Source organism: Myotis myotis, unplaced genomic scaffold, assembly GCF_014108235.1.
Source record: "Myotis myotis isolate mMyoMyo1 unplaced genomic scaffold, mMyoMyo1.p scaffold_m19_p_14, whole genome shotgun sequence".
NCBI lineage: Eukaryota > Metazoa > Chordata > Mammalia > Chiroptera > Vespertilionidae > Myotis > Myotis myotis.
This window is the reverse complement of record NW_023416318.1, coordinates 29,763,911-29,784,682: the sequence shown is the minus strand read 5'-3', so window position 1 is coordinate 29,784,682 and position 20,772 is coordinate 29,763,911. Positions and strand designations below refer to the sequence as shown.

The 20,772-nt window shown below is 38.4% G+C and overlaps 1 protein-coding gene and 1 pseudogene across 3 annotated transcripts in view; one reads left to right on the top strand and one right to left on the bottom strand.

Annotated features, from left to right (window-relative positions):
* FBXO11 (F-box protein 11) overlaps positions 1–20,772 on the bottom strand; it is a 100,932-nt gene that overhangs the window by 4,426 nt on the left and 75,734 nt on the right. For all 3 annotated transcript variants that reach the window (XM_036334645.1, XM_036334647.1, XM_036334646.1), the window contains exons 12-18: positions 8,119–8,336; positions 5,137–5,222; positions 4,154–4,248; positions 2,989–3,111; positions 2,815–2,900; positions 1,319–1,395; positions 1,085–1,228 (exon numbers count right to left, since the gene is read on the bottom strand). In XM_036334645.1, coding sequence (XP_036190538.1) covers positions 1,085–1,228; positions 1,319–1,395; positions 2,815–2,900; positions 2,989–3,111; positions 4,154–4,248; positions 5,137–5,222; positions 8,119–8,336 — 829 coding nt within the window. The remainder of the gene's footprint in view (positions 1–1,084; positions 1,229–1,318; positions 1,396–2,814; positions 2,901–2,988; positions 3,112–4,153; positions 4,249–5,136; positions 5,223–8,118; positions 8,337–20,772) is intronic.
* Positions 10,534–10,634, top strand: LOC118669527 (annotated as a pseudogene).

Genomic DNA, 20,772 nt, shown 5'->3' with positions numbered 1-20,772 from the left:
CTTTGTTTCATTTAGACGTTTGTTTACAATATGCTACTCCATTAGACTGTAAACTTTCTGGATGTAGTACTGTTTTATTCATCATATCTTTAGCATCTGTATCACAGTGGTTGGTACAGAGGTGTTCAATTAGGAATAACAAATGAAAGAGTGAAAGAATATTTTCTATACCTGGAATGGCCTACTTCCCACACGCCCTCCCACCTCCATTTTCCTGTGAATACTCAATTTTCAAGAGACATTTCAAGAATGATTTTACTCCATAAATCTTTTCTCAACACCTCGCAAATAAAACCACCATTCTGTATTGTTTCCTCATTATATCTTTTAAAGACTCCTATCAGAGATATGTTACTTTATTGAATTACTGGACTGTAAACTCCTGGAGAGTCTATGTCTTTAAGAAAATCACCCTTGCTTGGTTGCAGTAGTAAATTTTGTTGATTAAATCTTGGTATGTCATAGTAATAACTAGCTATCTTTCCACATAAGGTGAGCACACAATGTTGGGTCACTGATATTTCAGGTATGGCGATAAATTTGCATTAGACATTCTTTCCCAGTCTTTCTTATGAACATGAATTTTCAAAGGGCAGGGACTGTGGAACTTTTGCCTCAATACAAAGTGAATTGGCCTTTATGGATACCAAACCCAGCACACCTTAGCTTCATTAATTCCATTATCCAACAAACATCGTTGTAAAATAGATACAAAGCAATACTTATTACAGACATTTCATATATTTACAGACCAATTAAGTTCTCACACCTAGTTCTATAACTTGACTTTGAAGTTTATTATATCACTCTTCTGAATAATAAAAAGTCCAGAGAGGCTGTGAACAAATTCTGCTACCTTAAGAAAGCCTTACTAACAAACTGGCACACTCACGGTGGTACAGAAAGAAAAGAAAAATACTGTAAACATTTGTTTCCTTTAACTCTAGGGCCTAAACCATCTCAAGACTTGATAAGAAAAAAAATTGAGATTCGTGTTAACTGGCAATGCCATTGATTGTTAAAGATATAGAAGAAGAATAATTGAAAATTGGAGTTTTTACTAATGCAAAATTAACAACAATACCTCGACCCCCATTAAATATACAGATGCCACCATCTCTTCCATCATGGATTTTATTTCTTCTTAGTGTAGGGTTACTATCTGTCTTAATCCAGACTCCAGCCATTGCATTGTCAAATATTTCATTGTCTTCTATACAGCCTAGACCTATAAATGCAAAAATTTAGGTTATGTTATTTAGAAAGTATATTCTTAAAGACTATTAGCACTGCGAGACAGATGAAGGATTATACATACCGGAATTATAAACTAGAATTCCACCATTCTGTCCTCCCCAGATTTTGTTGCGCCTAATTTTGGGGTTGCTTCCAGTCCTATGAATAGAATAGAAAACAATGCCATTTTAATTGCTTCTGTTCCTATATCCCATGAGGTAACAGTGAAAAAGTACACATTAATCATAGAATTAACTATAGCCTGGCTGGTGTGGGTCAATGCTTGAACGTCAACCTATGGACCAGGTGGCCATGGTTCGATTCCTGGTCAGGGCACATACCTGGGTTGCAGGCTATAGCCCCAGTGTGGGGTGTGCAGGAGGCAGCCAATCAATGGTTCTCTATCATCACTGACGTTTCCATCTCTCTCTCCCTTCCTCTCTGAAATAAATAAAAATATATTAAAAGAAAAGAATTAACTATACAATGGAGTCCTTCAAAATGCTCTGAAAGCCTGTCAATAAAGAAATTTGTTTAATTTAGCTTAATTCTTTTTTCCTTTTTCTGTTTGTAAAAAAATATATTTTATTGACTTTTTACAGAGAGGAAGGGAGAGGGATAGAGAGTTAGAAACATCGATGAGAGAGAAACATCAATGAGAGATAAACATCGATCAGCTGCTTCCTGCACACCCCCTACTGGGGGGGATGTGCCTGCAACCAAGGTACAAACCCTTGACTGGAATCAAACCCGGGACCCTTCAGTCCGCAGGCCGATGCTCAATCCACTGAGCCAAACTGGTTAGGGCTAGCTTAATTCTATTTCCCAGAGAACACATTTAACTATACTTTATGTTATTACTATAGAGTTTCTTTTCTTTTCTTTTTTTTTTTTAAATATATTTTATTGATTTTTCACAGAGAAGAAGGGAGAGAGATAGAGAGTCAGAAACATCGATGAGAGAGAAACATCGATCAGTCGCCTCCTGCACATCCCCCACTGGGGATGTGCCCGCAACCCAGGTACATGCCCCTGCCGGAATCGAACCTGGGACCTTTCAGTCCGCAGGCCGACGCTCCATCCACTGAGCCAAACCGGTTTTGGCTATAGAGTTTCTTAACATGTAAACTAAACGGAGGGGGTAAGAATAAATAACTATTATTATTATGTACTCCCCTCATGTAAAATGAAGGGCTGAATTATATGATTAGGACTACTATAGTTCCAAAAACTTAAAATATAGGGAAGAGGGGTGTAAGAGACTATCAATTTTGCACAAATAGCATAAAAACAAAAGCTTCCATTTACGAGGGCCTACAACATGTCAGACATAGTTCACCAGTATTTTATATAGTCTTCCATAGTATCCAAGTATGATGGAGTACACTGAATGCTGTCCTCAACTAGTCCAAGAAAAGTTACAATCTGACAATTTAAGCCAAGAGTACGACAGAGTGTGAATTACAGACACACAAAGGAATAAAGACTGAGCACTGAATAACAAGAAAATTTCTTCTACAGACTCCACATATTCCTCATTCCCTCCCCCCAAAAAAGCCAAATGTGAAAAACATTTACCTTATCTGAACCCCTGAATACATATGATTATAGATATCATTGTCTTCTAGCACTCCATGTCCATTGTCATAAAAATAAACACCAACCTAAAATTTAAAAAAAAATTTTTTTTCATATGACAAAAGTGTTGAATAAAACCATGATTTCTCATACAGGAATCCAAGGCCATCTTACCTGCTTGCCACTGTGTATCCTGTTTCTTCTCAGTACTGGAGTGCTGCCAGTTGTCACCCAGACTCCAGCCAGAGTATTACTATAAACTTCATTCTCTTCTATTACACCTTGTCCTTTCTCATGCTAAATAAAAGACACATTCATTACAATATCCATTTTTTATCAGCAAAATATAGTTTATAGTGTATTCCCCTCTTTAAAGACAGTTTTAACAAAATTTAAAAAAATTTTTGTTATCTAGGTAAGGAGGCAATGATAACATTTTTATGTAGCCTCTAAGTTAAGCTTCTAAAATGTTTATACTGTCCTTTATGTGGTTATATACTCTTAAATCTATTATAGTAAAAGTAGTAGCATGCAATTTTTTTTAAGCAAAATCATTTATTTCATTCTAAAATATACAGCAAACTGAAGATCTCTCATTTAGTAAGTTAACAGTTATTTCACATTAACACTGGTAAAGTCACTTCAAAATGATGAGGTTTCAGGGTTGCTAAAATTTTTATTTTTAGCACATTAGAGACATGAATATTTCTAGAACTGTAAATAAAAATTAGAGTCACAAAAAACGTTCACAAAGATCTTTCAGAAATTAGGATCCTATTATTTTCTTACTTGAATCTGTTGTAACAGTTTCAGATACCATGGTGACAAAGGACATACACAGGTTTTAAAATTTTGGGAGATGCTCAATTATTTTACAACATAAATTCAAAAGAAAATTGGCCTTTTCAGGAGATAAAAATATTTAAGTTTAGTGATATTAGTATTTTCAGTGTTATTACTTTTGGAAAATTTCAGAGATTGATACAGTAGTCACAGTGACAAAATTCCAGTGCAACAAATATAACTCAAGACTGACAATCAGTTGTTACTTCATATTGCCAATTATAATAAAAATCTTTAATAGAAAGACATATTTCCTATGCCTAAATTTAGTCAGTTGATTAAATTTTATAGAACACTACACACACTATAAAATTAAAAGTCTTTTATATATACTGGCAGGGAGAAAAGTGTCTTATTCATTGTCTAAATATTAAAGACAGTTACAGATTCATACTCTAAAAGTTGGACTACCTCAAGCTAAACATAATTCTGTCCCATCGCCCCTACTCCTCTGGTTTTGATGTATGAAATTCTAGAACTGTATTCATTAACTTACCACATAAATCCCACCATGCTGGCCATCGTGAATTTTGTTATGTCGAACAATTGGACAACTGTTTGTCCTAATCTGAATTCCTGCTAATGCATTTCCTATTTAAAAGTAAAAGTTATAATATCAACATATGGAGCCTAGCGAAACATAGTAAAAGTTTTACATTCTGTAGTAGCTAACATTCTTACTAGAATTTTAGTGAAAGCACAATTCTGTGAAATATGTAATATTCAGAAAGATACTTATGGCCCATGAGTAATACAAGACAAAACTGAAGGATCTAAGTGTAAAAAAAATGCCAAGGATTGTAGGCATTGTAAGTATAGTGGTTAAGGGTAGAGACAATTGGTTAGGCAGTATAGTTTTAAATCCCAGGAATTCTATCTACTTCCTGTGTGATTTTGAATAAGTCATTTAACATCTCTGTACCTTTGTTTCTTGATTACTAAATGGAGATATTTAATAGTATTTACTTCACAGGGTTGATGTGAATATTATATGACTTAATTTAGATAAGGTGCTCAGAACAGTGCCTGACACTGAGTAAACTTTATGTAAGTATTATCAGGTGTTAGCAAAGGAGGAAATCCAGGAACATATCAGTGTCTAGCATATAGACATCCAGTAGTTTGCTGAAGTTTTAATGAGGAGTATTTTCCCTTCCTAGCAGTACCAAAGTACCAAACTACCATAGCAATAATTTCTTAATTATTAAACAATGGAATAATTTAAGGAAACTGTAGATACTCCTTGAATCTATTTATCTACCTTATTTATATTTTGATCCCTGGTATCTGGCATAGTGCTAGGTACATAGTAGGTATTTAGTAAATGTTTGTAGGTGAATAAATATCACAGAAAATCTTTAATGAGAATTTAAAAAATTGGATCAGTTCTACTTGGATAGTGTTAAACTGTTCCATTTTGCTAATGTGAGGAAGAGAAGTCAACCTCTAAAATTTTATAGAACAAAGCCACATGCTTACCATAAATGTCATTTCCTTCAATAAGGCCTCGTCCATCACCAAAGATGTAAACTCCACCTTGATTTCCATTAAATATAGAATTCCCCCTATAATTACATGAAATAGTAAAAATAAGAATCTATTCAGCAAGCTTACTTATTTTATACAATTAATTGTAAGGTCACTCATGGTCATGTGGCCTTGGAAAACTATTTAACTTCTATGATCCTGTTTCCTAATCCATCAAATGAAGTACTCAGACTAGATGATTTCTAAATTCCCTTCTAGTTCTAAGACCTAAAGCTTTGGAAAAGTCATCTAATATCTGAGAAAAAATAGCATTCTTAAAAATTCCCCTTAAAACAGCTAACTCATTCAAAATAACTTTCATAAAACTGCTCTAGATGTATTTGTTGAATACTAACAAGAAGAAAACCCCATATTCTACTTTCAATGAAAACCAGTGGGGAAAAAAATTTGACAAAAATATAGCATGGTCTTTACACTAATAAGAGACAAAGATGCTAATTGACCGTACCTTCACTACGCCCCAAGCCATGCTCACCAGCCAATCAGAGCGACTATATGCAAATTAACCCAACCAAGATGGCGGCCGGCAGCCACGGAGCTGGAGCAAGCAGGAGGCTTGGTTGCCCAGGTGATGGAGGAAGTCAAGCTTCCCACCTGCCCTGAGCCGGCTGTGGCCTCCGCTCATGGCAACAAAGTTTCAGTTATAGAAGACAAATAAATCCCAGATACCTGCTTCCAGCCAGCCTCCACTGGGAACTTGGGTGGCTGGGGGCCGTGGCCAGCCTGCAAACAGCCATCAGCCCCTCACCCAGGATGGCCACACCCTCATGGGGTGAGGGTCCCTGCTGGGGGGCTAAGCCAGCCTGAAAACGGCCCTCAGCCTCTCACCCAGACTGCCCAGGCACCCCTGCAGGAACCCCCACCCTGAAGGGGCTGTGGCCAGCCTGCAAATGGCCCTTAGCCCCTCACCCAGGATGGCCAGGCACCCAGTGGGGACCCCCACACTGAAGGGGCCATGGCCAGACTGCAAACAGCCATCAGCCCCTCACCCAGGCTGGCTAGGCACTCCTATATAATAAAAGGGTAATATGCAAACTGACCCTAACAGCAGAAAGGCTGGGAATGACTGGTCACTATGACACACACTGACCACCAGGGGGCAGATGCTCAATGCAGGAGCTGCCCCCTGGTGGTCAGTGCGCTCCCACAGGGGGAGCTCTGCTCAGCCACAAGTCAGGCTGACGGCTGCCAATACAGCGGTGGTGGTGGGAGCCTCTCCCGCCTCCTCAGGAGCGCTAAGGATGTCCGACTGCAGCTTAGGCCTGCTCCCTGCTGGCAAGTGGACATCCCCCAAGGGCTCCCGGGCTGCCAGAGGGATGTCTGACTGCCAGCTTAGGCCCAATCCCCAGGGAGCAGGCCTAAGCCAGCAGGTGGTCATCCCCCGAGGGGTCCCAGACTGTGAGAGGGCACAGGTCGGGCTGAGGGATGCCCCGAGTGCACAAATTTTTGTGCACCGGGCCTCTAGTTAAATTGTAATAGCTCTGTACAACAGTCTTAACCCAATGCCATTAAGACTGGATCTATTGCCCTAGCTGGTTTGGCTCAATGGTTGGAGCGTTGGCCCATGGACTGAAGGGTCCCAGGTTCAATTCTGGTGGTCAAGAGCACTTACTTTGGTTGCAGGCTCCATCCCTGGCCCCATGTGCAGGAGGCAACCATTTGCTGTTTCTCTCTCTCTCCACTCTCCCTTCCACTCTGTAAAAATCAATGGAAAAAATATCTTCGGATGAGGATTAACATAAGTAAGTAAGTAAATAATAAGACTGGATCTATTTGTTCCCTTACTGTGGCCAGAGGGAGTGGCAGAAACTATTAAAGAAAAGCGACAGGCCTGGCTGGCGTGGCAAAGTGGTTGAGTGTCAACCTATGAAACAGGAGTTTCACAGTTCGATTCCCGATCAGGACATATGCCCAGGTTGTGGGCTTGATCCAAAGCAAGAGGCAGCCGATCAATGATGCTTTCTCGTCATTGATGTTTCTGTCTCTCTCTCCCTTACTGAAATCAATTTAAAAAAAAAGAAAAAAAAAAGCACGTCAGGTTTAAGTTTTTTTTTTATTATTCTTAGTCTCTCTGATCAAAATCTTTTGAGATAATTAGTTTCCCGAGTTATTCTATTGGCTGACTCTTAAGAAAAACCAACCAACCAACAACAACAACAAAAAATGCCCTGGCTGCTGTAGCTCAGTTGGTTGGGTGTTGCCCTATGCACAAGAAGGTTGCTGGCTCAATCTCTGTAGGGGGCGTGCAAAAGGCAGTTGATTAATGTTGAGCTTTCACATCGATGTTTCTCTCTCTCTCCCCCTTTCTCTAAAAATCAATAAACTATTCTTGAAAAGAAAAAAAAGGAGACAGGTCATTCTGGTTCTAATAGAAGGCCACAGCCCTTTATACTCATCTACAATGCATTGCGATGAATTTAAAGTTAAAATCACAGCATTTAGAACTGTTCAGAAAGTAGTATCATACATGGCTTAGATCATTAATAAAAAGTGAACAGGACACACGCAAAAAATAAATGCAATAGCTATGCTCATTAAGATGTACAGACTTTTACTAGGAAAAGTTATTTTATAGTAGTCAGGTGTCTAGGAAAAACATTAAGAGTTAAAGCTAAGTATCTTGATTTTTTAAAAAAATATATTTTTATTGATTTCAGGGAGGAAGGGGGAAGGAGAGAGAGATAGAAACATCAATGATGAGAGAGAATCATTGATTGGCTGCCTCCTGCATGCCCCACACTGGGGATCGAGCCCGCAACCCAGGTATGTGCCCTTGGCCGGAATCAATCAAACCTGAGACCCTACAGTCCACAGGCTGACACTCTATCCATTGAGCCAAACCGGCTAGGGCTCTTGACTTTTCTTACAAAACAAAGTAAAAAAGTACTTTCCATTCATAATACATATAAATACCTTATCGTTGGGTCACTATTTGAGGTAATCCATACACCCGCAAAGTTGTTTGCATAGATTTTATTCTCTATGAACTGTCCTCTTCCTTTTTCGTGGACATATATTCCTCCAGTCTGCCCATGATGAATTTCACATCGAACCACTGTGGGGTTAGCATAGGCTTTTACTTCAAAGCCTGCTATCCTGTTTCTGTGTATGTTGCAACTTTCAAAGTAACCCTGAAGAAATACAGAAATTAAACCTGTAGGTAAGGCTAGTTTTCTAGAAGAAAAATTAAAAAAACCCCACATTTTTAAATGTTCATGTCAAAATTAAGTATCAGAGATATTCAAGAGTAGGAATAAAACAAAGATATTCACTAAATTTCAAATGATAAACATGGAAGGAAATATTTTAATTTCAGTACAATAGAACTACAAATACTTTAATTAGTCTGAATATATTCAATGCCAGGAAGGAAAAATAGGTAAGCATGCATTTCCTTCAACAAAAGATTTATAAGTATTAAAGACACTAAGACCTTGTAGCCTTAAAAATGTCTTAAGAAAACAACTTCTAAAAAGCTGACCTAGAGACAACCAAGATGGCGGCATAGATAAACACCTGAATTTGCTGCCATGCACAACCACATTAAAACTACAACTAAAAGACAAAACGAATATCATCCAGAACCACAGGAAGGCTGGCTGAGTGGAAATTCTACAACTAGAAGGAAAGAGAAAAGCGTATTGAGTCTGGTAGGAGGTGCAGAGGTGTGGAAGTGTGGAGGTACAGAGGCGTGTGCAAAAGGGGCTGGCAGCTGGGTAATGCTGTTGTCTTTTGCAATTGGGAGGGAGATAAACGCTCCGGACTGCTCTGAACTCCAGTTCCAGGTCAGAATTTGGGGACCCAGACTCATACGGAGAGAAACTGGACTGTCTGGCATCAGGTCAGAACGTGAGGGCGGCTTTCTCACAGAGGTGCTTGTAGCGTTTATTGTTCCTGCATGGGGCACGGGACACAGTTCCCAGGACCTCACCTAGGCAGAGCAGACTGGCAGCCATTGCTGTTTGCTCCGCCCTGGTGATTCCCTGAGACCCTGCCCCACCCAATTTACAACCCCACCCAAGCTGTGCACAGAGGCTTTTGCATACTAATGGCCTGGCCTTTCTCTGCCTAAAAACCTGTCAAACTGTAGCTGGGTCAGAAAACCCCAGAGCTTCCAAAAGAAGGCTGAAGGCTCGTCAACAGCCTGCATTGCTTCACAGCTGCGCTTCATCTGGGCACCTCCAAACCCCAAACAAAGAGGAGGAATCTGCAGATCTCTCTATAGCTCCTGCTGGGTGGCCTCAGGCAGTGGCTGACTTTGCACCCCCTTGGAGATCCAAGAGCCAGTCTACCCAGTGGTCAGAATGTGACCATCCAGATTACAACTCTTCACATCCATAAGACCCACACTCAGGGGACAGACTCAGTGGGAGCCAAAGCCCCACTGAAGTAAGTCCTGCCTCATAAGGGTGTCTCCAGCACAGAAGTTCTCCCACTGTAGACACAACTGGTCCTCACAGCCAACTGGCCTGGAGGTCAATTCCTCCCAGTGATACCAACAACAATCAAGGCTTAACTACAACAAGACTGTGCACAAAGCCCACAAAGGGGTGCACCAAGAGTGTCCACCTCAGGTAATTAGGGAGGCTGAGGCACTGGGCCCTATAGGACACCTAGCACACAAAACCACTCTATCAACACAGGGAAGCAGCCAAAATGCGGAGACAAAGAAACAGGTCACAAATGAAAGAAATGGAGGAAAGCAAACTACTGGGTATAGAGTTCAAAACCACGGTTATAAGGTTTTTCAAGAATTTTCTAGAAACCACCGATAAATTTAGTGAGACCCTCAAGGATATGAAAAAGGACCAACTAGATATTAAGCATACACTGACTGAAATAAAGAATATACAGAGATCCAACAGCAGACTAGAGGATCCCAAGAATCAAGTCAAAGATTTGAAATACAAAGAAGCAAAAAAAACAACCAGCCAGAAAAGCAAAAAGCAAAAAGAATACAAAAATATGAAGATAGTGCAAGGAGCCTCTGAGACAACTGGGTTCGATTCCGGTCAAGGGCACAAACCTCGGTTGCAGGCTCCTCCCGGCTGGGCTCTGGTCAGAGCATGTGCAGGAGGCAACCAATAGATGTGTTTGTCTCACATCGATGTTTCTCTCTTGTCTTTCCCTTTCTCTTCTACTCTCTCTAAAATCAATGGAAAAATATCCTCGGGTGAAGATTTAAAAAAAAAGTACTCTAATACTGATATCATAAATTCTAAGACTCAATCAATATTGAATATTACGAAAAAATAAGACTTATAAGATGGCATTTCTAAAAAGCCATTTTATTTCCCTTGTCTATCCCTTCAAAAACTGAATGTGTTCATGCTAGTTTTGGCAGCACACATACTAAAACTGGAATACAGAGATTAGCATAGCCCCTGAACAATGATTATACAGAAATTTGTTAAAAGTTCCATATTGTGCAGTGCCCCAATGTCCTCACACCCTTTGATTAGCTCAGAAGAAATAATGTGTGGCACTCAATAGCAAAATTGTGACTTTTCACCACACACATACACTAAACGTGCTCCCTCTTGTTAAATTCCCTTTAGCACTAAGTATTTTTTTTTTTAATATATTTTATTGATTTTTTGACAGAGAGGAAGGGAGAGAGATAGAGAGTTAGAAACATCGATGAGAGAGAAACATCGATCAGCCGCCTCCTGCACATCTCCCACTGGGGATATGCCTGCAACCCGGAATCGAACCTGGGACCCCTCAGTCCGCAGGCCGACGCTCTATCCACTGAGCCAAACCGGTTTCGGCAGCACTAAGTATTTTTTTATGCTACCTTCCATGTATTGGCCTGTACTGTTTCTATATTTGTCATATCCATTTGTACCCGATCAAAAGCTCCTGAAGAGAACTATCCAACTATACAAAACATTACAAACACACAACAAGCACTCAAGTAGAATGTGACAAACTTTTTGGCATAGAAATCTAGAAGAGTTTAAAACAGGATGTAATTTTGAATACTGTAGTACAATACATATTTAATGCTTTAAAAACATGGTTCTTTGAGCATAACATTCAGAAGTAGCTTTCAGGTTTCATTTTACAGAGATAAAGTGTAAATTATTTTTAATTTACCACTTTATATTTGGATTATAATTTTTTTTAAATTGAGGATTACATAAAAAATAGCTTCTTTAAATATAAAAGAGTTTTTTCTTCTTTGATTTTATACCTAATAAATGTTCACTGGGTGAAGATACAGGCTATTATGGCAAAAGTGAGCATCAAAGAAACAAAACCAAATTTAAAAAGAGGCTAAACTAAGATAACTTAATGTTCTATTGAAACAAACATTTTTCTGATGTTTTTATCACTGAGAAGGGAGCTCAATTAGTCTCTCAGTCTCTCTCTGCCTAGAGTTAAAATGACTTACCTGATTAGTAAACCTGTGAAAGAATAAACTGGGTATGCTCAATTCAGCTTCACCCTTTTCCTCATGGAAGAGAGAAGGTAGTATGCCTTCTGCTACTACTCACAAACACTGCCTATGACTAAGTGGGTAAGCCTATTTAATTTTGGGGTTCAGTTAAACAGACCCAATTTGGTTTTCATTCTAAGCATATCTTACAATTTAACTTTTAAGAGCAATAAAGATAATATTTCAGCCTACTCTTCCTACCTCATGGCTTTATTTCTTAATTTATTAATGTAGCAGGTAAAGGTTTGCTATTTAAAAAAAAACCACATATTTTTATTGATTTGAGAGAGGAAGGGAGAGGGAGAGAGAAAAAGATTAATGACAGAGAACATTGGTTGGCTCTTCCTGCAGGCCCCACACTGGGGATCAAGCCCGCAACCCGGGCATGTGCTCTGACGGGGAATTGAACTGTGACCTCCTGGTTCATAGGTCAATGCTCAACCACTGAGCCATGGCAGCTGGGCAGGGAAAGGTATGCTATTTATCGGGCTTCCATGAAGATTCCAATAGCAGGCTACTGTCATGTACTGACTATCCTAGTTAAACATACAGTAATACTACAAGTATGCTTTGCTGTATATTTACTAAAAAGTATTCAAATGTGGGAAAGCTCTTTCTCTGTTTCCTTTAGGCTTTAATTTTGTACAATGAGAAACAACGGATCTCAAGCAGCATGACTACGTGAACTCAGACGAGCACTGCTTCTTCTCACGGAAAGCAGAGAGAGAACTACATAACTAAACACCTGGAGAAGAGAGATCATGGTGAAACAAAGAACCAACCCACATATGAAAGAAAAACAGGCATCATCAGAAAAGGAAGTAAACGAAATGGAGGCAATGGAGGCAAGCATCCTGTCAGAGAAAGAATTCAGAGAAATGGCTATAAGATGGATGAAAAGAATGGAAGATGAATTCAACAATATGTGTAAGAACCAAGAGGAAATGAAGAAAAACCAAGAAATGAAAAATGACATCACTACTATAAAGAACTCAATAGAAAGCATCAACAGTAGACTAGAAGCAGAGGACTGCATCAGCGAGCTAGAAGACAAGGTAGGAAAAAATACCCAAGCAGAACAGATTGACACTTTTCGAAAGAGGACATACAGAAGGCCGAAAGACATGAAAACATGCTCAAAGTCACTAATTATACGAGAGATGCAAACCAAAACGACAATGCATTATCATCTCACACCTGTCAGAATGGCTATCATCAACAAATCAACAAACAAGTGGTGGAGAGGATGTGGAGAAAAAGGAACCCTTCTGCACTGCTGGTGGGAATGCAGACTGGTGCAGCCACTGTGGAGAACGGAATGGAGCTTCCTCAAAAAACTAAAAATGGAACTCCCCATATGTAATACCCTTTGTAATACTTTAAGCAATAAAAACAAAACAAAACAAAAAACAAAACAAAAAAACACACAAACAAACAAACAAAAGAATAAAAATGGAACTCCCATTTGACCCAGTGATCCCACTACTAGGAATATATCCCAAGAAACCAGAAACGCCAATCAGAAAGGATATATGCACCCCTATGTTCATAGCAGCACAACTCACCATAGCTAAGATTTGGAAACAGCCTAAGTGCCCATCAGCAGATGAGTGGATTAGAAAACTGTGTTACATCTACACAATGGAATACTATGCTGCGGTAAAAAAGAAGGAACTCTTGCCTTTTGCAACAGCATGGATGGAACTGGAGAGCATTATGCTAAGTGAAATAAGCCAGTCAGAGAAAGATAAATACCACATGATCTCACTCATTTGTGGATTATAAAGAACAAAGACTGATGAAAAGGGACAGATCCAAAGACTGAGAAAGAGTGATCAGGCTATCAATCCCCAGAAGGAAAGTAGGGGAGGGAGGGGGTAAGGGGAAGAGATCAACCAAAGGACTTGTATACACGCATATAAGCCAAACCAATGGACATGGACAATAGGGTAATGGGAGCATGAGTGTGTGGGGGGGGGGGGGGGGATGTTGAGGGTTAATGGGGGGGGATGAGGACACATTTGTAATACCTTAACTAATAAAAAAAAAATTGTACAATGAGAGAGTCAACTAGATTCACAAGTTTATTTAGGCAAATAGCAAATCACTCTCTTTATTTTCCCTCACCCAGAGGCCTATGCTTTAAATTCTTTCAGCTACCTCCATTTTTTTTTTTTTTTTGGTTAATCCTCACCCGAGAATATTTTTCCACTGATGTTTAGGCAGAGTGGAAGAGAGAGGGGAAGACAGATAGAAACATCGATGTGATCTGAGAAACACATCGATTAGTTGCTTCCTGCACATGTCCCATCCAGGGCCTGGGACAGGGAGGAGCCTGCAACCGAGGTATGAGCCCTTCATCAAAATCGAACCTGGGACCCTTCGGTCTGCACGATGACACTCTATCCACTGAGCCAAACTGGCTAGTGCAATCTAGCATTATATTTTTAAGTAAAGATTTGTATTACTATAGCTTGAGTTTTCAGTATTAGGTATTATTTACTGGCTTCCTATTATGGAAGATGAGAATTTAACTTTCCTATATTTCTATCGCTCATCACAAACATCCATATGCTCTTCCAATGTAGTTATATCATAATTTGGTTAGATTAGTGTGCTAGTCAGAGCTGAGCTGTCAAGTATAACTATATATTCTTTGCTGCACAACTCTTTATTTTCCCTGTAGTAGTAATTTTGTTCTTCTTTGCTTAGATCTTTAGTGATAATCTATCCTAAACTTGCTACCAGTTAAATTACCTAACATATATACATTCCACATTAGGTTTACCAACTTATCTTCCTAAATACAAGCAGGTTTTATAACCTGCTCTAATGTGGACTGGTTTCCCTGGTAATAGGCACAAAGTCACTTACCATATTTAATTTATTTTTATTTTATTTATTGCTATGAGAGAGACAGACAGACATAGAGAGATATGGATTTGCAGTTCCACTCATTTATGCATTCATTGGTTGATTCTTATATGTGCCCTGACCTAGGATCAAACCAGCAACTTTGGCATATCAGGATCATGCTCTAACCAACTGAGCTACCCGGTCAGGGCCATATTTAATTTAGATTATGGTTAAAAATGTCCCCTACATCTATCAACAATGGAGTTTGTAATCTCTATCTATTGTTTTAGGGTAACTTTCAAGAAAAGCAGCAAAAACCCGTTTTTTTCATGTCTTAAAACCATAAGCCTCTACTATAACTGTGACTTTATTACATTCAGAAAGAACCACTAGTTGACTTATAGTTTTATAATTTTACAAGGAAACCTATCTCATTATTATTCTGGGTTAAAGGGCTCAATTAATGTAATTATGCTTTAAAATACATTTTAATGAAATGTATGTGTTTTGTTAAGAGATGACTTTAGTGCAAAATGGTCTAATAATACAGACTGTAGGTAGAATTTAAATGCAAATCACAAAAGCTCCAATATTTATGCATAATTCCAAAGGCATGAACATTTTACCCCATGTATAATGTGATGTACTGCCCTACCAGAAGATACCAGATTACTAATAGTTTATTCTATATTTAAAATAAAAGCTCATAAACTTCTAGGCAAAAGCAATTCTAAATTTCTGCCAGATACATTACTGCCAATTATCATCCTATCAATTTAAAAACTTAACATTGATATAAAAATAAAAGACGAGACTAAAGACTTATTTAAAATTTTTTTGAAATGAAATATTCTTTATTAAATATAAAAGCACTCAAGTATTTCTCTTTAAAATTCTCCAAACCCAATGCCCAAAAGAACAAAAAGGAGAAAAAATATGCTATTTTCATTGAAATAAACTTCTATAACTTCAAACTATAATCTATAAAATACCTGCCAAATACTATGAAATCTGGATAAGTAAGAGCAGGGTGCTGAGAGCACAAATGTTACCTTAAAGATTCAGCAAGATAGTTTCTCCTAAATAACTGAAGGTTCTAATATGATCTACTAAAGTGATGGTATCCAGTGGGGCATGAGTAGAACACAGGAGAAGAGGAAACAGTAATATTTTCATAGAAATAACTTCAGGCATAAGAAGTAAATCTGAAGAAAACACTACATTATGTGTAATTTCTGTCATATAAAACTTAAGTGTCCTATCTAAGGAAGAATATCCAAAGCAAAGTGAGAGGAGAAGGGAAAGGATGGCCAGATTTCAACACAGAGAATCTGTCATAACTTAAATTCATAAACTTAGAATAACTGTCTCAAAAACTTTATTATTTTTATTGATTTCAGAGAGGAAGGGAGAGGGAGAAACATCAATAATGAAAGAAAATCAATGATCAGCGGTCTCTGCATGCCCCCTACTGGGGATCAAGCCTGCAACCCAGGCATGTGCCCTGACTGGGAACTGAACTGTGACCTCCTGGTTCAGAGGTTGACACTCAACCACTGAGCCATGCTAACCAGGCTGCCTCAAAAAATTTATATCAATTTGGCATCATTATGGCATTTTAATGTTATTGAACAAAAATAAGATTCTGCAATGGATTTAATATTAAACAAAGATAATTGGGGAACTGTGAACATTATTTTTAGCAGTGAGATTGGCATTGTGAAATTGGTTATGTGAAAGACAGAAAAAAGAAAGAATCCCTAGTTTTAAAGATACATGCGGAAATATTTACAGATGGGATAATGATGTCAGCATTTGCTTCAAAATAAACCAGAGAATAAAGAAGAGAGTAAGAAGTGAGCATAGAGGTATAGATTAAACAGAGATGGCCATGAATTGATAGTTGTTGAAGGTGGAGGTGGGTATATGGAGATTAATTATACCATTCTTTCTGGTTTTATGTATGTTAGAAAGATTCCATAAAATAAAAATTCATTAAAAAATTAGAGATAAAAACCAACTGAAAACAAAACAGAAAAAGAGACAAAATTATGGATATAATAAAGAACACAGATTTGAAGAAATCACACAAAACTTAAGGTAAAAGAACACAGGACAAAAGATAATAGAAGATAGCTACGTTTCTAAAGAAAAGAACATATGAACAGAGAAAGAGTACAAGTAAAACACAACATTAACAACAACAAAACCCATATCTGGATACTGAAGCAGAAAAGCAAATCTCTACCAGAAAGGGAAAACACCCCCTCCAAAAACCTTGGACTTCTCTGCCACACTTACTGTTAGAAATATAAAAACGACTACAGAATTCAGAGGGAAAGAAAGTACAGGTATAATAAAAACTAAACACTCAGCCAAGTTACAAGTTAATGGATAGGCCACTTTCAAGTGGCAAGAATTTAAGGCTACAATACCAGAAACTGTTAAAAAATAAAAAACGGCTAGTTCTAGCTGATTTGGCTAAGTGGAGAGAGCAGTGGTCGGCAAACTCATTAGTCAACAGAGCCAAATATCAACAGTACAACGATTGAAATTTCTTTTGAGAGCCAAATTTTTTAAACTTAAATTCTATAGGTAGGTACATTGTTATTAACTTAATCAGGGTACTCCTAAGCTGGCCTTTGCTAAAAACGTCCTCAATCTGAGGGGTTGACCTCAGCGAACGTACCCCCACTTCTTCTAACGCCACTTCTTCAAAATAGACTCGCCCAGGCCGAAAACCGACTTCTGCGCATGGGCCACGAAGTTTTAATCACACTGTACATGCACACCCGCACGTGGTATTTTGTGGAAGAGCCACACTCAAGGGGCCAAAGAGCTGCACGTGGCTCGCCGACCACTGGGATAGAGCATTGACCTGCAGACTGAAGGGTCCTGGGTTGGATTCTGGTCAAGGGCACATGCCCGGATTTTGGGCTCAATCCCCAGTAGGGGCCATGCAGGAGGCAGCTCACCAATGACTCTCTCTCATCATTGATGTTTCTCTCTTTCCTTCTCCTTTCCTCTCTGAAATCAATAAAAATATCTAATCTAATAACAGACAAACAGGGTAATTGACCGTATCTTTGCAACGCCTCCCATTGGCTAATCAGCAAGATATGCAAATTAACTGCCAACAAAGAAGGCGCTGAAGGCGGCTCCGGTGGAAGCGAAGGCCTGGGTGCCGGGTGCCGGAGGAAAACCGGTGCCGGCAGCTAGGGGAAGGGAAGGCCTATTGCATGAATCTTTTCGTGCAACAGGCCTCTAGTATTAAAAAATGAAATAAAATAAAATAAAAAACGGCTAGATGACAAAGCTCAGCCATTCCAAGAATAAATCAAAATAAAAAATTCAGGAATGGAGAAACTCTGATTAAAGGTCTGAAGATAAATAAATATAGAGTAAACATAGAGCCATAAGTATAAATGTTATAAACCTTTACAGAAGACAAATGAGAATATAAATAATGGGGTAGAGATTTTGAAAATTTTTTATGATTCATTCTTATAAGTACAGAAATTTAAATCCTTAGTATGTTATAGACAAAAACAATTTCAGAGAATAAAAATATAAGTATAATTAAATAACATATTCAAAGATAGAGGACAACACAAAAACTAGTAAATGTCTATTCTGATGTTCTTTGAAGTTCTATAGAAACAAAGTCAAATTTTAAAAAGGTTATCTTTAGTGATGTCCTACCAATCATAGGGTGCAATACAGAGAAGACAGCCTTAAGAATATAGTTAAGTCCTTACTGCAATTTTAAGCAAGATGACATATAAAGAAACCAATTTAACTACTGGCTGACATAAGCAAGAGTTAAGTTCCAACAGCATATTTCTGGTTACAAAAACATCATCAAATTTCTAAATTAAGACACAAAACACTTACTTTAGACACTGAAGTAAATGTGAGCTATACATACATTTAAGAAAGATTAATAAAAATAAGATGATTATTTTCCAACCTGCTTGTTCCAGTTTAGGGTCACAGGTGGCCAGAGCCTATCTGCAGCTCATGGAGCAAGGAAGAACCAAACCTGGACAGGATGTCCTTCCACCTCAGGGCACACTCACGATTTAGACACTGATTAACCTAATATGCACATCTTTGGGACATGGGAGGAAAACCAGAGCACTAGGAGAAAACCCATGCAAATATGGGGAGAACATGCAAACTCCACACAGACAGTGGCCCCAGCCTGGAATCTCCCTTGCCCCCTTATCAACATTACAACAAAACAACATTATGTGAGGACCTGCCATATCCTTGGAATAGAAGAACATTCTATCAAAGGATTTTAAAGGATTGTATCACAATATTAAAACACACAACAGACCCAACATATACTTTATTTTGACCCTCCCCTTACAATTCTGTATATCTTAACAAATCTCTTCATTAATCCTTAATGGGAATATCTATCTGTAGCACTGCCTAGAATTGTTTAAAAACAGTTATAAAAATTTCAAACCCAAATTTATAAAAAATAAACTGTATGGGGGTGTGTGATGATGAATAAATGATGACGATGAACTTTAGTAAGTAAACATAATCATAGGTCTTTTAAAAATGAGGAAATTTATCCAGGTTAAAATTATCTTGGTACCTCAAATTATTTGTGAATGAGACCAGGGGCACGCATAAATATGGTACTTGAATAGTATGTAACTCTGGGGCAGTCTAAAGGCAACAAAGGCAAATAAATACTAGCATAGTATAGTTCCATTACAAAATAAGAGACCATTTAGGAACTATAAAAACAATGCAGGCCTCTAAGGGAGGGCAGAGTCTCAAGATTCTTATGTTTTGACATCCTCTAAACCTTTGCTCAAATCCCCCAATTCCCACATCCTTGGAGAAAACAGTACAATTTGCAACAAAATGTCAGTTTCTTTATTCTAGCTGGAAAGGGCAAACGGTAATCTCCACTCTGCTTTTTTATCAACAGGTCCATGCTACAACCCAAGTTGTAAGTGAACTGTTTCTCTCAGGTTACAGTTACCCCACAAATGATGACGAACTGAATGGTCTGAAACCATTTACCAGTAGTTCAAATCAGAACTTTTCTTTTTTTTTTTAAATATTTTATTGATTTTTTACAGAGAGGAAGGTAGAGAGATAGTTAGAAACATCGATGAGAGAGAAACACCGATCAGCTGCCTCCTGCACATCTCCCACTGGGGATGTGCCCGCAACCCAGGTACATGCCCTTGACCGGAATCGAACCCGGGACCTTTCAGTCCGCAGGCCGACGCTCTATCCACTGAGCCAAACCAGTTAGGGCTCAAATCAGAACTTGATAAAAGGGTAACTTCTTATAGTCTAGTTCAGTTTTAAAAAGAGTTCTGCATTAGAGTTTTAGGTACAAATGATGAAAATAAAAAATTTCCTTCATTAACTGATAATTTGTGTAAGTGCATCCAATGTTCCCAAGTTGCTTGACTCATCTATACTAATAAAAGGGTAATATGCTAATTAGACCAGACGTCTTCTGGACATCCATCTGGACGTCCTTCCAGACAAAGCCACGGTGGCGGAGGCCAAGGCAGAGGCGGTTAGGGGCGACCAGGCCAGCAGGGGAGGGCAGTTGGGGTGACCAGGCAGGCAGGGCTAAGGAACCCCCTCCTCCCTCTCCCCGTGCACAAATATTGTGCACCAGGCCTCTAGTACTATATAACAGAAACAAAACTTCACCATAATCCTATGTATCATCATGTCACCACCCACTCCTCTCCCATTTCATAAAAAATGTTGCCAATGCTGTAAGTAGGACTTGAAAATTACCTCAATGAAAATTAGACATTAAATGAAAACAATATCCAACAGACATCCAAGAACATTATTTTGAAATTATAGCCTAAGAGAGCTCAAAAAGGCTGTCCCTAGAAAATTGAGTAAAATGACATAGTAGTATTTAAAACATATTATCCATAGAGCTGCCTAATTAAATGCTGCATAACAATATTATAGCTAATATTGTATTATCACTGTATCTCTTACTAACATTCTGCCAGTTAAAATTTTTTTAAGAGGAGTAAAATGGAAGTCAAATTAATAATGTAACCATTACTTTTCAAAGTATAGTTGATAAACAACCTGTATTAAACTCACTTATGATGCTTATTAAAAATGCATATACTGGGTCTGATCCTTGAAAATTCTGATTTATAATATATGGATGATTTTTCTGCACACTTACATTTCAGAACTACTGGATCAGACATGAATCCTCTCAAATGTAACATCAATTCCCTAAGGAATCC